The sequence below is a fragment of the Clinocottus analis genome, unplaced genomic scaffold (genome assembly GCF_023055335.1).
Source record: "Clinocottus analis isolate CAN_PGR_092001 unplaced genomic scaffold, fCliAna1.0.p SCAF_15, whole genome shotgun sequence".
NCBI classification, from domain to species: Eukaryota; Metazoa; Chordata; class Actinopteri; order Perciformes; family Cottidae; genus Clinocottus; species Clinocottus analis.
In genome coordinates this window covers 18,060,659-18,078,864 of record NW_027175876.1, presented here as the reverse complement: position 1 = coordinate 18,078,864, position 18,206 = coordinate 18,060,659, and the positions used below count along the sequence as shown (strand labels likewise).

At 43.6% G+C, this 18,206-nt stretch overlaps 1 protein-coding gene across 1 annotated transcript in view; it reads right to left on the bottom strand.

Moving 5' to 3' along the window:
* The window catches only part of opn5 (opsin 5), a 40,892-nt gene that overhangs the window by 22,092 nt on the left and 594 nt on the right, over positions 1–18,206 (bottom strand). The window contains exon 2 of the mRNA XM_068577461.1: positions 3,785–3,922. Within this exon, the coding sequence (XP_068433562.1) occupies positions 3,785–3,908 (124 nt within the window). The 5' untranslated portion in view covers positions 3,909–3,922. The remainder of the gene's footprint in view (positions 1–3,784; positions 3,923–18,206) is intronic.

Here is an 18,206-nt window from a genome sequence, read left to right as displayed (position 1 = left end):
AGCCAAGGGAGAGTAGCTGTAGACGACAGGAGCCTGGACCAGAACCGGTGGCGCCTCCTGGGTGAGGAATGGAAGAAAGTGGCTGCAACAGCGGGTTGGTGTGAGTGATGCTGACATCGACAGACTGCTGGTCATCCAGTGTCACACTGAGATTCCCTGCAGTCTTGAGTTGGTGGCACCACCGAGTTCTTGTGATGTAGAGGTCAATGACGGGAGACGCCTTTTCTGGAAGGAAGAGTGGCTCGGCCTTGTCAAAGTTTAGCTTCAGGCGGTGTGCAGACATCCACTGAGAGAGGTCAGCCAGACAAGCAGAGATTCATTCTATCACCTGGGTGTCAGACCAGGAAAAAGACAAGAGTGTCACCCACATAGCTGTGGTAAGAAAAGGTTATGTGAGCTGACAACACAGCCCAGTGCCTCTGTGTCGAGAGAAAAACAAGAAGAGGACCCAGAACACAACCCTGAGGAACCCCAGAAGTGAGGCCACAGGTTTCAGACCCATCCTTTCCAAGTAAACCCGAGGTAGGAGGAGAACCGGAAGAGTGCAAAGCCTGATACAGAACCTCCAGCTATTGGAGGGAGGAGACGAGGATCTGGCCGTTCACCATGTAAATGCTGCTGAAAGCACCAGCAGGAAAACAACGGAAGAGGGGGAGGCCCCTGTCGCAGTGTGGAGCTCCTCTGTGACGGCGAGCAGAAGGAGGGTCTCAGATGAGTGGCCTGCCTAAAAACAGACTGGAGGGTCAAGAAGGTTGAACTGGAGATATGCAGGAAGTTGCACATCCAAGGATTTAAGAAAGAAATGAAAAATGGAGAGAAGTCTGTAATGCTTTAGATTTGAAGGGTTGGCCATGTTTTTCTTTTTTTAATGTTCCCTGTAGCTGCTTTTAGAGTGTGAGGAAGGCAAAGAGACAGGACGGGGTGAGAATGGGTGAGAGAGGTGAAAAGGAAGTAAGGGTGGGAGATATAGACTGATGTGGGGTGACGTCAGCGTGGAAAAGCAGACAAAGCGAGAGAGGAGCAAAACAGGGAGGTGAAGCGGCGTTCGGGGTCAGTATGTGTGGAAGGGAGAGTTTTGGGAGCTTGAGAGAGTACATCCTCTAATCTGACAACAGCGCTATCTACACGACAATCTGAACAGTGAGAAGCTCAGCAACAGATGGGGGAAATACATCACTTCTCATTTTCTCACACCCCAGTTTTTCTATCAAAAATAAAGTGACTATTGGCCCGGAGGTTAATGAGTTCTGCCTCTTAAACCCACTGCGCTGGCAGCGGCTTTGATCTGCGCACATATCTTGTTTTTTTGTTGCTAAAAAAACCATTCACATGAAATATAATGGTGCATTTAATCACTGAATAGCACAATGACCACACTGTGCAACTCCAAACTCCCATGCACTCATATGATGCACTGCACACTGCATCAGGAGGAGAAATAGTGTGAGGACTAGTCTGTGTGTGTGTGTGTCTGTGTCTGTGTGTCTGTGTCTGTGTCTGTGTGTGTGTGTGTGTGTGTGTCTGGGCTTTATTACAGGATTTGTCGAGCTGCTAATCGCCTTCAACTCTTCCACAACGTCAGATCCCAAAGGGTGTTTGAATCGATGCAACATGAATTGCCCCCCCGCCCGAAAACGCCCTTATCTTCCTCAGTCCATCTGTTTCTTTCCTCCTACTAAGTGCTCTATTATTTTTTCATATTCGATATCAGACAGTGTATTAAAGAGGCTGAAGCTTGCCACACAATAGCGTGAACAGTGCTTGTAATCAGCGGATCTCCTGATGTAATCCTCTTTCTGTTCCTGCTGCTGCTGCTTTGAGGTGGGGAAGCTTCTGGGCTGCAGCGGCCACCTGGACGTCTGCTGAGCCGCGTTCTGCATTGTTTTATAATCAGGAGGATGGGTGTCTGCTATGTTTGACCTGTGGCAGCATCAACACCAGACTGAGCCGACCCACAAATCCACACAGCCTCCCTCCTGTCGCCCCGCTGCCATGCAGAGGCTCAATGTAATTGATTCAGCTTGCTACATATGCAGGATACGATTGATACGGTGGCCTGTGATTGTTTTTCACGCTGATTGGAAGAACGGCATCTGTGACAGTACGTTACCTATGACAGGGATGCAGGGGGACAAAAGAAGCCAAAAGAAGCCAGGTGCTGACGCAGAAGAGACCTGAGCCGGTTGCTCATATTCCATGAACCTGCAGCTCCACGTCCTGGGAGGTGTTGGTTGATCCACTTAAACATGAATGTGATATCTCGCTTCCAATCAGCTCTGGTTATGAATAACAGATTCTCAATGACTGATCCTTGGTAAAAACAAATGAAAAAATGTGCGTGTGCGACATACGGAGTGAATGAAATCCAGTCAGCCTTCTCTGCTGTCGCTGACAGAAGCACAAAGTTGTAGCTATTTTATCATTTATTTATACACAAACATTTTTTTTATTATAAATAGCTATGACTTAGTGATTCTGTTTACGTCTCCACTGGTATGTATTTATGAATATGCAGCACAAAAACATCCATGACGGCAAAAGGATGTGGCCTGAGGCTCATGCTGTGCTCTTCATCAGGAGCTTCCATTGACGTCCTCTCACTGTGCACACAGGCCACACCCCTCTCACAGGCCACGCCCCGCAAACAGGCCACGCCCCACACACAGGCCACGCCCCACACACAGGCCACGCCCCACACACAGGCCACGCCCCACACACAGGCCACGCCACACACACAGGCCACACCCCTCTCACAGGCCACGCCCCGCAAACAGGCCACGCCCCACACACACAGGCCACGCCCCGCATACAGGCCACGCCCCACACACAGGCCACACCCCACATACAGGCCACGCCCCACACACGAGTCACGCCCCACATACAGGCCACGCCCCACACACAGGCCACACCCCTATCACAGGCCACGCCCCACACACAGGCCACACCCCACATACAGGCCACGCCCCTCTCACAGGCCACGCCCCACACAGGCCACACCCCACATACAGGCCACGCCCCACACACAGGACACACCCCTCTCACAGGCCACGCCCCACACACAGGCCACACCCCACATACAGGCCACGCCCCTCTCACAGGCCACGCCCCTCTCACAGCTCTCTGCTCCCTGGCCGCTTCACTTCCCTTCGTGTTTGTTGTTAGAATACGTTCTTCCACATTTTTTTGTTGTTTTTACCAAAGTCTTAAACAAGTGCTGATTTATTGAGGTTCAACGATGACCTCAGAAACCTGAAGCCGCCTCTGGAAGATTGTTTTGAGGGGGAGTTGCCAGTAATTTTACTCCAATCTGCTGTTAAATTACTTAATTTATTCTCTGGAATTCATCATTTGATTTCACAAATTAACAGAAAGTAATGTTGGAAATAAAAAGTGTGCTTTAAACTTATTACAGAAACAGGTTGAATAATCTCACCCAAAGGAATATAATTCTGCCCATAATTCTGACTAATGCCCAGATTATTTATTACAATATTTAAATGAAAATACAATAATTGATTTACTAATTTTTGAGTTGTGCGGTTTTAATGCAAATAAGTGTTGCTGTTTTTTTGCAATTTTTTCCTGTTTGATTAAGTTTCCAATAGATCTAGATTTCCTATTTGGTACACGTTCTGCTTCTCCATGGCCGGAGGATATGATGCATATGTTCTACGTAAGCTCTTCAACCAGCTAGTGCGCGTCTCCGACTGGATCATCATGAAGCGTGAAGGCAACTCAGCGTCACCTTCAACAAGAGAAAAGCAGTCTTTGCTATCAGACTGACCGATGATGCAGATGTAGAAGGCGGCGACGATGTCCGCCTCTCTGGACAGCTTCGAGGCGAAAGGGTCCCCACGGAGGAGGAGATGGGGGGGAGGTGAAGGGTGCGACCACGTCTCGTTCTCCATCAGTGGTGGAGGTCCTGTGGAGAGGAGGAAAAGGGTGAGACAATGGAGAGCACACACACACACACACACACACACACAGAAGTGAGGCACTTAGCTTCAGTACATGGACCTGCACACAAACACAGTGAAATGGCATTTATTTACCATTCTTGTCTCCACTTTCCATCTCTCTATTACAACATCTCACGATCACAAGACAACAGAGACACCAGACACACATGTAACATGGAGCTTCCATACTTTCTCTTGTTCCTCCAAAAGAAATTGCACCTCCAGAAGTAGGCTCGGGCTACACAGAAATGAAAACATGGAACATTTAATAATATTGGACAGTACAAAGGTTTGGCTTTTAAAATACAACGACAGACATTCAAAGCTTCATTCTTAGATCTCAATCAGAGCTTCAAACGAAACAAAGGAACATTCAATCCAGAGAGAAGTGACGAAGTGAAGAAGTGAAGAAGTGACGAAGTGAAGAAGTGACGAAGTGAAGAAGTGACGAAGTGACGAAGTGAAGAAGTGACGAAGTGAAGAAGTGAAGAAGTGACGAAGTGAAGAAGTGACGAAGTGAAGAAGTGACGAAGTGACGAAGTGAAGAAGTGACGAAGTGAAGAAGTGAAGAAGTGACGAAGTGAAGAAGTGAAGAAGTGACGAAGTGAAGAAGTGACGAAGTGAAGAAGTGACGAAGTAAAGAAGTGATGAAGTGAAGAAGTGACGAAGTGAAGAAGTGAAGAAGTGACGAAGTAAAGAAGTGACGAAGTGAAGAAGTGAAGAAATGACGACGTGACGAAGTGACGAAGTGAAGAAGTGACGAAGTGAAGAAGTAAAGAAGTGATGAAGTGAAGAAGTGAAGAAGTGACGAAGTCAAGAAGTGACGAAGTGACGAAGTGAAGAAGTGACGAAGTGAAGAAGTGAAGAAGTGATGAAGTGACGAAGTGAAGAAGTGAAGAAGTGAAGAAGTGAAGAAGTAAAGAAGTGAAGAAGTAAAGAAGTGACGAAGTGACGAAGTGAAGAAGTGACGAAGTAAAGAAGTGATGAAGTGACGAAGTGAAGAAGTGACGAAGTGAAGAAGTGAAGAAGTGAAGAAGTGAAGAAGTAAAGAAGTGAAGAAGTAAAGAAGTGACGAAGTGACGAAGTGAAGAAGTGACGCTGGCTGCTGCAGAAAAGCGCTGAACCCTGTTAGCCGACGAGGCTACGCTACATGCTATCATCTCTTGCTACCGTGATTGGTTCTAGGCTTATGAGCGGTGTTCCAGATCAATACTGTTTAAAGTAACTTTAATGAGCATGATGTTAGCCCCGTGGATATTTTGGCTTCACTTCAGGACAGTTGGAGGAAGTCTGATGAGGACATGTTTTTGGTTCAGTCATGCTGGTTCAAGACAACCACAAAGGAGATGAGATGCTGGAGATAATAAACAACAGAGACCTGATTGAAACATACTGCGGTGACCAGAATGTTCTAGTGACCTTTTATGAACTGAAACACACTGTGAAAAAGTTCTGACAACACCCAAATAACAGACTTCTGAAAAAAAGATATGTTGAAATAAAATACTCAAAACAATAAAGTAGGAATTATGTACTCAAATCATGAAAGGTATGGATTCCTATGTGTATCAGTTACAGCACTGAGCTCTGTTTGGAAGTCCATAGCCTTAACCCCTCGCATGTAGACTTCTTGCTCTGACGCTCTACAACATCTCTGCTCCCTCACTAATCAACAAACTAGAACAATCCTCAACTTCACCGCCGTCCTCAAAGCAGAGACAGTCACATCCCAGTGAAGGAAGCCGGCACAAGAAGTTAGATTATGACATGATTATAAAATGATTCCTGGTGCATTGTGGGGGATGAGGTTACCTTGCCGTCCAGGGATCAGCTCTCAGTAATGAAGCTGCTGACAGCAGCAACAGGACATAATGACATGTCTCGGATGTGTGGAGACGTTCGTGGGAAATCCAACTGCAGTGATTATGCTGCGAGGCTTTTAAAGTGCTAGGGTCTTTTAATAAACTCTAATGTTGACGTCTCAAACGTAGCAGTAATGTGCATGTATTACATGTCTGGTGTGAAAGTCTTCACTCTCTTCCAACACCCTGACCTCCTGCTGGTTTCCAACCCGCATAAAGGACACGCTTCCTCCAGTGATTCTACATCAAACATGAAATCAGTATTCAGATGGCAGCGACTCTTTCCTCCTTCACAAGGATATGTTGTGATATTATTCATATGTTGTATAAATTACTGCCTCGGAAACAGTTAGAGATGAACTGCATTTCCACAAAATATATAATCAAGCGTTTTTAGATTAAATTGGTACCTAGATGCCAAAAATATTCAGATGCACGGATCATTTCAACAACTCTCAACCACAGCAAGCGGCTATCTGACTCACATGCGTGAAGTTCTACTGTGGTCGACATGCGGTTGTCGTCCAATCAGGTTTCTGGGCTGCTTTTCCCACATGTGGACTAACCCCAACCCCAACCCCAACCCCAACCCCAACCCCAACTGCTGCGGTTCATGGCTTTGCAGCAACAGCGTTCACATGGAGTTGTGTTCCCGGCCACCAGGGGGCAGCTGTCATTCTCTCTTTGACTCATGGTTGGTCTCCACCATCGCATAAAAAAAAAAAATCTGGATGTTATCTGCTTTTCAATGAGCGCCCTGTTTGGTGCTGTGAAGACAGTGTAACATCTATTACGCAGAACTACTTCATTATTATTCATCAAACCATAATTTGAACATTTGACTTTACCTGTTTTGTCTCTGAGATCCGCTCGTGGGTCAAACTGAGTCGTTACAAAAACACTGCAAAGGCTTGAAATAGACTTCAGTAATCTATCACAGTGTGTCCCAATTTCTACCAAACGTTATTGCCACCAGGAGAGGACTGACTCACTGTTACTCCCTGGAGTGAAAACTCCATCTCTCTTTTGTTCCCTGTGACTATCTCACAAGGGAAAATAATGACAAGCGGTCATTTCTCACGCTTACATCCAGGCGCTACGGCTTAACACCGTATCCAGTAAATTGCCTTCTAAGAGAACTCTAAATTGGCTCGTCTGATACGCTTTGTCCTTTTCCTTTTGGCCAACTCAGATTTTGCGATGAAGCTGCATTCACTGTGTTGATGGAACCTTGCTCTCCGGCTTTGAACCCCTTCGCTCTCCGTCCGGCCTCACCAGAGCTGTGAACAGCTGCAGGGAGACTTCAGATGGACATCGCTCTTCTGGACGGCCGCTGGTGCCGGCAGACGAGCGTCCATCGTCTCTGCTCCTCAAAGAATCTGTTCAATGCAAAGTGACGATGAAGCAGCCGAGATGACTAACAGGCACTCTGTGAAGCGTAAGATTGAATCAAAAGTTTGTTCTTAATCACTTGACATAATGAGACGCCCTTATTCACAAATAAATATGATGAACTTCTCCTCAGCCAAACCCCCGTCAGAGGCAATGACCATTGAGCGCTCGTGCTAAAGCAAAGCTCTCTGGAACATGCGACCACAAACACTACACAGTGATAAAGTGTGCGCTTAAGGTTACACAAGCTGTTGTGGCATCGGACGTGTTTTTACTCTCCTCCGACCCGCTTCCCTCAGTGTCTCCATGTGGTTTGGTTTGGTTGAGGCGCATCAATGTGTCTGTAAAAATGACAACATGAATGTGATATCTCGCTTCCAAGCAGCTCTGGTTATAAATAACAGATTCTCAATGACTGATCCTTGGTAATAAACAAATGTTATGGCTGGGCGAAGTTGAAAAGATTTAATTGATTAATCTCATGATTTTTCTGTTATTAATCTCATTATGCGCGAAATTCAATAATGAAGTAAAAACTAGTGTATTGCAGCTTTTATGTTAAAGTAATTTTATCAGAACAATATAACGGCACTCTGGAGCAACCACACGTTAACATACATATATAGTTTATACATCTGTTTTCTTTATGAACAGGTACTGTTCAGTAGTAAGGGTCCCTGTGAGGGACAAACCACTCCTTCTTTGGTCCATGTTCAGTAGTAAGGGTCCCTGTGAGGGACAAACCACTCCTTCTTTGGTCCATGTTCAGTAGTAAGGGTCCCTGTGAGGGACAAACCACTCCTTCTTTGGTCCATGTTCAGTAGTAAGGGTCCCTGTGAGGGACAAACCACTCCTTCTTTGGTCCATGTTCAGTAGTAAGGGTCCCTGTGAGGGACAAACCACTCCTTCTTTGGTCCATGTTCAGTAGTAAGGGTCCCTGTGAGGGACAAACCACTCCTTCTTTGGTCCATGTTCAGTAGTAAGGGTCCCTGTGAGGGACAAACCACTCCTTCTTTGGTCCATATTCAGTAGTAAGGGTCCCTGTGAGGGACAAACCACTCCTTCTTTGGTCCATGTTCAGTAGTAAGGGTCCCTGTGAGGGACAAACCACTCCTTCTTTGGTCCATGTTCAGTCTGTTTCTTACCTTAAAGATGTTAAAGACCAGCAGTTGATTCACTTTATACAAAAGCAATAAGTGTTTTTCATGTTTTCAGTTCAGTTTTCTTCCTCGTTGGTAAAAGTCTGTGTTGTCTTGAACAAGTGACCTGAACATCTTGTGATGTGAGGAAAGTTCTCCTCTTGGAGAGAAGAGTAAAGATCCAGAAGTGACGCTGCTTTAAAGTGCTCTGCATGGATCAGACCGCAGCGTCAGCAGCTTTGAGCATTAATGTTCAGTCTGGACTGTGAGCTGCAGCGAGTCCTGACAGACTGACTGTGTTTCTCTTTGTGAGGCCGAGCGGCTCGCGGCAGCACTACTGCTCTGAGAACACAAACTACACAACAATTACACAACAACTACACAACAAGACTTTCACTCAGGCTCAAGTCTGAAAGTCCTCAACGAGCCTGTTGGTGAGGCTACGGAAGCACACACACATACACACCACTTCAAAGTAAAAGCACGTACACACACCACTTCAAAGTAAAAGCACATACACACACCACTTCAAAGTAAAAGCACATACTTAAACCACTTCAAAGTAAGAGCAGTGTCGTTGTATCTCATTCATAGCTGCATCTTATTTATTTATTTTCATGTTTGATTGACCTCATGCAGGCCGGACTGGGACGTAGAGGCCAGGTCTGAACTACAGCGTCTTGAGAGATTTAAAGTGTGGCACCTGTGTGCAGTGATAAGCCCCGCCCACTGCAGTGATAAGCCCCGCCCACTGCAGCAACAAAAAATGTGGTTAACGCATTATCCAATAATTGTCTGGCATTAAAGGATTGCTGTGTTAACACATTGTTAATGAATCAACATGCCCCCAGCCTTAAAAAATATATAAAAACCTACTATGTAACGCACTTTGCCCTTTCCAAGTTAAAATGAAGAAGAAGCCTCTCGCTTGATCCGATTGGCTGCCTTCGCCGAGTGTGACAGTGATGAGCTGTGCGACTTCATGCATTGCGCTTAAAGGTTGAGAATATTTTACCTTTTAAACGCACAAACGAAACGCTAGAAAAACGCTACGCGCAGCATCTGAAAGGCGCATGAAACACGTACCAGAGGAAAACAATAGTGTTGCTAGCGACGCGTTTTTGAGAGTTGCGTCTGGTGACACCAGGCTTGACTTGAAGATTGTTTTCCTAACTCTGGAACACAAAATGTCATTAAAGTGTTCCTGAGAACGGTGCAATGTCTCTTCTCTACATACAGGTCTGCTGGTTCCACACAGTCACTTACACGTTTCCTCACTTCCTTTCATCTACAGATCTCCAGAGGGTTGAGCAGATGTTTTTTATCGAGCGGTCAACAGATCAACAACAGAAGAGGAGCTTACAGCCTCTCAGGCTTCAAAGATGGAGTCACGTAGCACACTTAAACAAGTGGGAATCATTGGCCTGTAACACAAAAGGTAAAGTCTGTGAGGGACGTCCCAAACACGGTCCAATGAGAAGAAGAGCGTTTTTGTTTGTGTGCAGCTCAGGAAGATTGATTGTGAATGTAAGGGCCCTCAGGGGCCCAGCGAGGCCCTTTGTGGTTGGAGAGGAGCAACATCCACCACACAAACCACTGCCCACGGCACCAAACACCTAAAAGGGGAACGGCTTCTCTGGTTTCGCGCTGATACAAATGTGACCTGCGGCTACAGGATGCGGTCCCACATCAAAGAGTGTATCCACAGTTCATCTCCAACATGGAATATAGACCGAGGTGTTTCTGGTGAGAGCTGAACGGAGCGAAGTGGCGCTAAACAAAGAAGCACAGCAGAAGGATCTTCATGACATCAGAAAGGAGCGTCGTGAGAAGCTCCTTCAGGTCGACGTCTCAGTGACGCTCGCCTGCTGTTCATCATGACTGAGACCAGGAGACGGGATCAGAGCTTTCTCGTCGCCAATCCCTGAGAATGCTACATGGATGCTACATATTAGCGCTGTCGTGATGTCATCACTTTTTTTGGCAATTAGCTTGATTAAAAACAGCTGCTTGTAGATGTTTTCACAGTAAAAATACAAACAGGAAGTCAAACAGCTCATAACTCTCTCTAATATCTAACATGAAATTAGGATTGCCAATGCAAAACAGAGGGTTTATCCATACAAGCACAAGCTTGTATTTCCTTATCATTCGGGGGCGACTGTGGCTCAGTGGTTAGCACGCCGCTCTTTCATTCAGTGGCTCAGTGGTTTGAGCCCCGGCTCTGCTAGTCCGTGTCGTTGTGTCCTTGAGCAAGACACTTAACCCCAGATGCTCCCCGTTGCTGTGACTACAGAGAATAAAGCAAATATGTAAGTTGCTTTGGATGGAAGCGTCAGCTGAATGTAATGTAGTTTGACCTGATGAAGGACCCGGCAGGTCCTCTCTGAATGACCTCTTGGTGCTCACAGCGTCTTTACTTGAAGCAGAACATGAGCTACAGTTCATGAAGGCTGCCAGGCGTTCGGTATTAATATCCAATATGTAATTTATTGGCTTCATCAAAGCAAACAGCTGCTGACAGAACCAGCAGTTTGTCATTAAATATGCATAAAAAAATGTATTCATACTTTATGTACTCTGTGTCAGCTATACTGCTAGTGAATATAAATAGTACCTCTTCAACTTTGTGGTTTTGTTTAGACCAGCAGTGAAGGCTCAGCGGGCTGACGGATCGCCACTGGAGGGGAAAAGCTTCAGAGTTAAGTTTTCAGACCAGAGCAGGACCGAGCATCCACTGCACATGGTTCAGGTACGGCTCGCCGTTCACTGCGGGTTACCATGGAGAGGCGCTTCAGGCACATTTTACAGGAACAGGAGCAGCAAAGAATAAAAAAAAGAATATGGTTGAAAAAATTTAAAAATAATTCCTCCCCAGGTAATTGATTACATAAAGGAAATTCATTTTTGTATCACAAGTTTCCTAAAATGTTACATTTATGTTACGGGAAATGAACTTTTTAAAGGATTCTGTGGATCCGCCAAAGCTGGACGCCGTCATGAAGCATCTCCACAGCGGAAATCCTCGTCACTGCATCAGCTGTTCAACAGCGTTGGGATTAAACACGACTGTAGATTTAAACATAAATTACACGGCCGGCGTTTCATCACCACATTTGCATAATCCTCTGTGAGAAAGGCGTCATCAGGTAATCCAGCGAGGTAGCTTTTTGTTTCTCGGTAAAGGCCAGAAGTTTCTAGTAGCTTCGTGCCCCACTGACCAATCACAGCGCATGTTAATGGTCACGCTGGTTCACTGACCAATCACAGCGCATGTTAATGGTCACGCTGGTTCACTGACCAATCACAGCGCATGTTAATGGTCACGCTGGTTCACTGACCAATCACACACGTCCACGCCACCTCACAGGCGCTGCATGTCAGAGAACACACGCAGCTTGTCAAACCAAAGATGTGATTGGTTGAAGTCCACGACAATCAACCACAACGTCCACTCCCTGTGTACTTTGACCGCTGACAAGTTTCATTTACAACAATTGGTTAAAGGCCCAACGAGGATTGCCAAACAGTACAGTACACACATTGATCTCATATTTACTAACAAACCAGAAAGAACAACTGAAAATTATAATTTAATCACTGGCTCATCAGATCACAACCTAACACTATTTGCTAGAATACTGACAAAAAAAGGTTTAGGAATAGGCAAATAAGATAAAGATCGCTCAGAGCATACCGAAAGCTAAGAGAAAAGAGTTTACCAGTGAAATTGACAGCCTGAGCTGGGACAGTGTATTGTCCTCTGACGACCGAGGCCAACAACTTTACTCATAACATCAACTCTGTGAGGGAAAGGGTTAATGTGAGGGTCCTGGTCGAATTTAAATATTTTTTTCCTGGTATAATGAAATTCTCTGGAAGCTAATGAAGACTCAAGATGCTGCACTCAGGATGGTAATTAAAAATAGAAGACGGTAAAAAAAAGACACTGACATGCATATTTATAAAGGTTTAAGGAACAAAGTTACCCATGAGCTAAGATTAGCTAAATCCCATTTTTATCTTAATATTCTGAATGAGGTGAAAGGCAACAGCTAACTGATCTGAAAGAACATAGACAATCTTACAAGGAGGGAGCCACGTCTCTCACAAGATCTTAAACCTAAAGTACAAGGAGAGTTCGTTAATGATCATCTTGCTGTTGCTTCTGTTCTGAATGCTTTTTTCCTGGAGTCTGTATATGAGCTAGGAAAATCCTTTCCAAAAGGGAAATTGATGCTGCAGGTCAGATGTTCCAGCTCGTACCGACCAACGAGGCACAAATCCACAAAATCATAAGCTTTCTAAAAAGCTCCAAATGCAGAGATGCTTTTCAATTTGACACCATGTTTGTGAAATCTCACAAAGATACTTTAACTCCTTGCTAATTTAATTCATTAGTCCATTAAGCACAGCTCGTTCCCTGATGACTGGAAATGTGCCATAGTAGAGAAAATCAAATCAAGCCTCGACAAAGGAGGAGTGGTCGGTGCTGTGTTTTTAGATCTAAGTAAAGCTCTTCATACGGTCAATCAGGATGCTCTACTATCAAAATGACCAAAATTCAACTTCTAATCTGAAGCACTGGCATGGATGTCTTCATATCTATCAAACAGGATGCAATGTGTTAAAGTTGGTGGTGCACTGTCCAGAAACCTGCAATGTAAAATGGGTGTTCCACAAGGGTCAGTGTTGGGTCCCTTATTATTTGGTTTTATATAAATGATCTCCATGAACAGTGTCATAATGTAGAAACACAAATGTATGCAGATGACACTGTTGTTTACACACACGCAAAAACTCCCAAGTTAGCAGCTGCCAAGCTAACAATTGCACTGGAAAGGACCTCACACTGGCTTCATCAGTCATGTCTGAGCCTAAATGTCAACAAGACAGAAGGGATGTGTTTCTCCAAAACCAAGACACAAGCTCTTGACGCTGATATTCTGATCAAAGGTGAAAAGATTGATATTGTTACTGATATTAAATATCTTGTCATGATACTGGACCAAAGTATTTGAACTGCAAACAACTTGTTAAGAGAATGAGAAAAGCATTGGATTTCCATCACTGTGGGATACTGGAGAAACACAATCTGCTGAGCTTTATGAATTTTAGATTATTTACAAATATGTGCATGGTTTATAAAATTCTAGATGGCTTGGCCCCTCCTCCACTGCGTGACCTTGTGTACAGTCGCTCAGTGACGTCAGTCAGATCCAGTAAAGAGCCTCAGTATTGGACTGCACTGTCCCATTTCGCCGCACTGCATTTGTGAAATCATCCTTTACTGAGAAAGACACAAATAGTGGAAGAACCTGCTGACGAGGTGAAGAGCTGCAGCTCATCACACTTTGAAAAAACTATGAAACAGCTGCTGAAGTCTGGTCAGCACTGTACTCATTGAGCACAATTATTAGGGTTGGTGTCACTTTTAATGTTTTTCTTTTATTTACTTTGAATTGTTTGTATTACTTTTAACGGTTTTTATGACTTATTATTAATATGCTGTATTGTTGCTCTGTATTGTGTGCCCTCTTCCCACATATAATGTTTTATTGTGTATTTCATCCTGTCATATTTGTTCTTGTTTTATGTTTGTCCTGATCTGTTAAGGGACTGCAGATGCAAATTAGCGATAGCTAAAATCTGATACTGTGCATCAAATGGTCATACATTTATATTTTAACTGTGCGTGGTCCCTTTTAAATATATATATATATATATATATATATATATATATATATATATATATATATATATATATATATATATATATATATATATATATATATATATAAAAACCTGCAAAGGGTTAAACTGCTTTGCTCCCATAGAGACACAGGAGGAGGAATCTGATTGGATGAAAGCCTGCTGCCATGAGACGCAGCGCTGCAGGAGCTGTGCAATGAGACAATAAGCTAACAGGGAAAAATATTGATAAAACATGAAGTGTATAAGTGAAAAGCAATGAAATGATAACGCAGCTGTAACTTTGTGGTTGTGTTCAGGCCTTCATAAAAGGGACACGCCCATTTCCATTCAACCAACATGAACTTTTTAAACAATTTTCAAGGTTTTAAAGATTTGTTCCAGAAGCATGACGAAGCATGACATTTACTCAATTACTGCAAAACTTTGAAGGTACTTTCCTTGAGTATTTCTAAAAAATCAATGTTTCAAGTATTACTTTACCAAAAAAAAACATATTTCATAATTCTAATACAGCAACCTGAGTATTTTCTAAACTATTGCTTGAACATGTACAAAGTGGTAGATGACAGGTTGCTGCTGCTCTGGTTGGTCATTCCCCCGCTGAGTGAAACAGGTTTTAAGACGTATTTAAAAACAGAACTGTGTTCCTGAGGAACAGAGAGGCGCCTCATGAGCTCCCTCCTTCAGTTGTTGGACCGGGACAGTTATTAAGGATATTATTATTGTGTTGTGTGATGTTCATAAAGGGCTGATACTCAGAAGAAGTATGTGGTTGTGATCTGCATTCATTCTGTGTGTCGCTGCTTCTTGTTGTGACAGCTGGTACATTGTTGTTGACATGTGACGCCTCAGTGTCAACAACAATGTGAGGCAAAGACACAATGTTGCACAACACACTGTTCACTTTTATGAACATCATAACCATTCATTATTATTACCTCACTAATAAAAGCTATGAAGAACAAATACTATATATATATATATATATATATATATATATATATATATATATATATATATATATATATATATATATATATATATATATATATATATATATATATACACACACACATACATACATCTGTTGACATCAAACATATGGCTACAATCAAAATCAAAATATACTGTATTGTTAATGTTTGTGTATAGTCTATTGGGTAACACACACACACACACACACACACACACACACACACACACACACATTGAATCCCATCATGAACACGTCATTTCATATTTCATATCATGTGAAAAAGAACAGACGCATCATTGATGCTGCTTGTATATTTCATCTAGTCTGTGAATGAACACGCAGCTTTAATTGACTTCCATGCAGACGTTTGAGATTGTTGCATTGAGTTGTTGTTGTTGTTGTTGTTGTTGTTGTTGTTGTTGTTGTTGTTGTTGTGCTTCGGTCACACAGTTAATGGCTGCTTTACCTCCAGTCTGCCACCAGGTGTCACTGTTCTTCAAAGTGAAACCCCAAAACTTTGACTTCTCTGTGGTACAAACAGACAAGCAGCCTCAAGGCTTCGTCCTCCATCACGACACTGAAACTAATGCTGCAACAACACAACAAGTCAACAGTGATGGACAGTCATCTACTGTCAAATACTGCAGATACTACAGTACTTTGTCCTTTTCAGTGAACTAACGCCACTACTCTTCAAACCCCGTTGCATCAAGGTGTTCAGCACACAGTCAACGTAAAGACTGAACACAAAGACTTGAACATGATGGATCTGATTTATTCAAGATGGAAGAATACTGAGAGGACATCTGAGAAGACGATTTTCAACGATTGTACAAGAATGTAATGAGTGAACGTGTGATCACTGTGTATGAGTCAGTGACTGAATGTGTTTGACGCTGCGTTGACTTTAATAAGAGATTATTATCTTCTGGTCATCTCTTGTCTGAGCTGTTTCTATATTCATGCTTTTCAGGGGTTTTATTTTGAAATGTAACATTTTTAAATCCTTATCTTCTAGCAGTGTCACACTGCAAATATACATTATACTGTACAGTAATACATTGACTAGTAATGACCTGCTCATAGGAACACTACAATAACAGTATAAGGCCTTTCCTTCACAGTACTGTACTCTGTACTGTACTGTGTACTGTACTGTACTGTACTCTGTACTCTGTACTGTACTCTGTACTGTGTTCTGTACTCTGTACTGTACTGTACTGTGTTCTGTACTCTGTACTGTACTCTGTACTGTACTGTACTCTGTACTCTGTACTGTACTCTGTACTGTGTACTGTACTCTGTACTGTACTCTGTACTGTACTGTACTCTGTACTCTGTACTGTACTCTGTACTGTGTACTGTACTCTGTACTGTACTCTGTACTGTACTCTGTACTGTGTACTGTACTCTGTACTCTGTACTGTACTCTGTTCTGTACTCTGTTCTGTACTCTGTACTGTACTCTGTACTGCACTCTGCACTCTGTACTGTACTCTGTTCTGTACTCTGTACTGTACTCTGTACTGTACTGTGTTCTGTACTCTGTACTGTACTCTGTACTGTACTCTGTACTGTGTACTGTACTCTGTGTACTGATCTTTGAGTCGTTTACTGTGTTTTAACAGTTTAATGTGCTCCAGTAACTGAAATGCTACTTGTGTAAAAATAATCTGATAAATTTGGCGAGAGGAGCGCTTGTTATCGTTAGCTGTGAGCCGGTTGGCAGCACAGCCATGCTAAGCTAACGAGCTAACGAGCGGCGGCTCTACGGGATCAGGGACCAAAAGGTCACAGCAGGTGAGAGACTGATGAGAGGGTGAGCTGCAAGTGAGAGGGTGAACTGCAGGTGAGAGGGTGAACTGCAGGTGAGAGGGTGAACTGCAGGTGAGAGGATGAGCTGCAGGTGAGAGGGTGAACTGCAGGTGAGAGGATGAGCTGCAGGTGAGAGGGTGAGCTGCAGGTGAGAGGGTGAACTGCAGGTGAGAGGGTGAACTGCAGGTGAGAGGATGAGCTGCAGGTGAGAGGGTGAGCTGCAGGTGAGAGGGTGAGCTGCAGGTGAGAGGATGAGCTGCAGGTGAGAGGGTGAACTGCAGGTGAGAGGGTGAGCTGCAGGTGAGAGGATGAGCTGTTAGAGTTAAATGTATTTTGGCCAAGAAACTTTGACGGAGATGTTTCCAATATGACGTATGAATTAGCGATGGAACGCGACCTCCATCTTAACTCCATCCATCCATCATGAACTCCTCATGCTGGAGCGCAGAGGGAGGAAAAGTTCCTCTCTACACATGAGTTTCTCCAAAGAGAAACGTGGACGACGAGACCAGCGACTTTACTGCAGAATGACTCTTAAACTCTTAAACTCTTAACGCTTCACACGCGCAGCTGAGTCACGTGTCCAGAGCGCGCGGGTTCACCAGAGCAGCTCACGTCTACAGCAACACACACTCATCAGATAATAAACCACAAGCAATGTGACCAGAATCATAACTCATGAATTCACTGTCAACAGTTATGTAAGCAGAGAAGAGCCGAGCGGAAACAAAACCACAGATGAAGATAAGATATGTGTGTCTTTATCCAAAATACAATTCAATATTGTGGCTTTTTGTGCGACATTACGTCACATCTGAATGATGTGATTGGAAGCTGCAGGACCAATCTGATCAATTATTTTATTTTAGGATATTTTGTAATTTCACTCTTAAATGAATCCCACAACAGAGAAGAGCATGTTTTCATTATTAGGATATTTAGTATTAATAATTCATCTAGTTCATTTTGAAAACTGACATTTTTGAGAAAGTAATCCATTGAACTTTCTTCATTTGTTTGACAGCAGTTATTGATGACGTGCAGACGGTAACACAACGTGTGACAGATGCACATTTCGTTGTCACTTGTACTTCGTGCAATACCAATAGAGTGTAATGCGCTGCGGCTGCGTCCATATGGCTGCGTCCATATGCAGCCGCAGTTGGACATTATTAAATGTTCCGGACATTAGAGAGGACTTTCCCTGGAAGAGGACACGCTGAGTTGTAATTGAAATCTCCTGCTTCACGGGATTTAATCACCGCGATAGTTCATGACTCCTCAAGAGAAAAGCCTGTCAACATGTTTTGGAGTAAACCTATGATTTAAAACAGGATGCAGAACATGT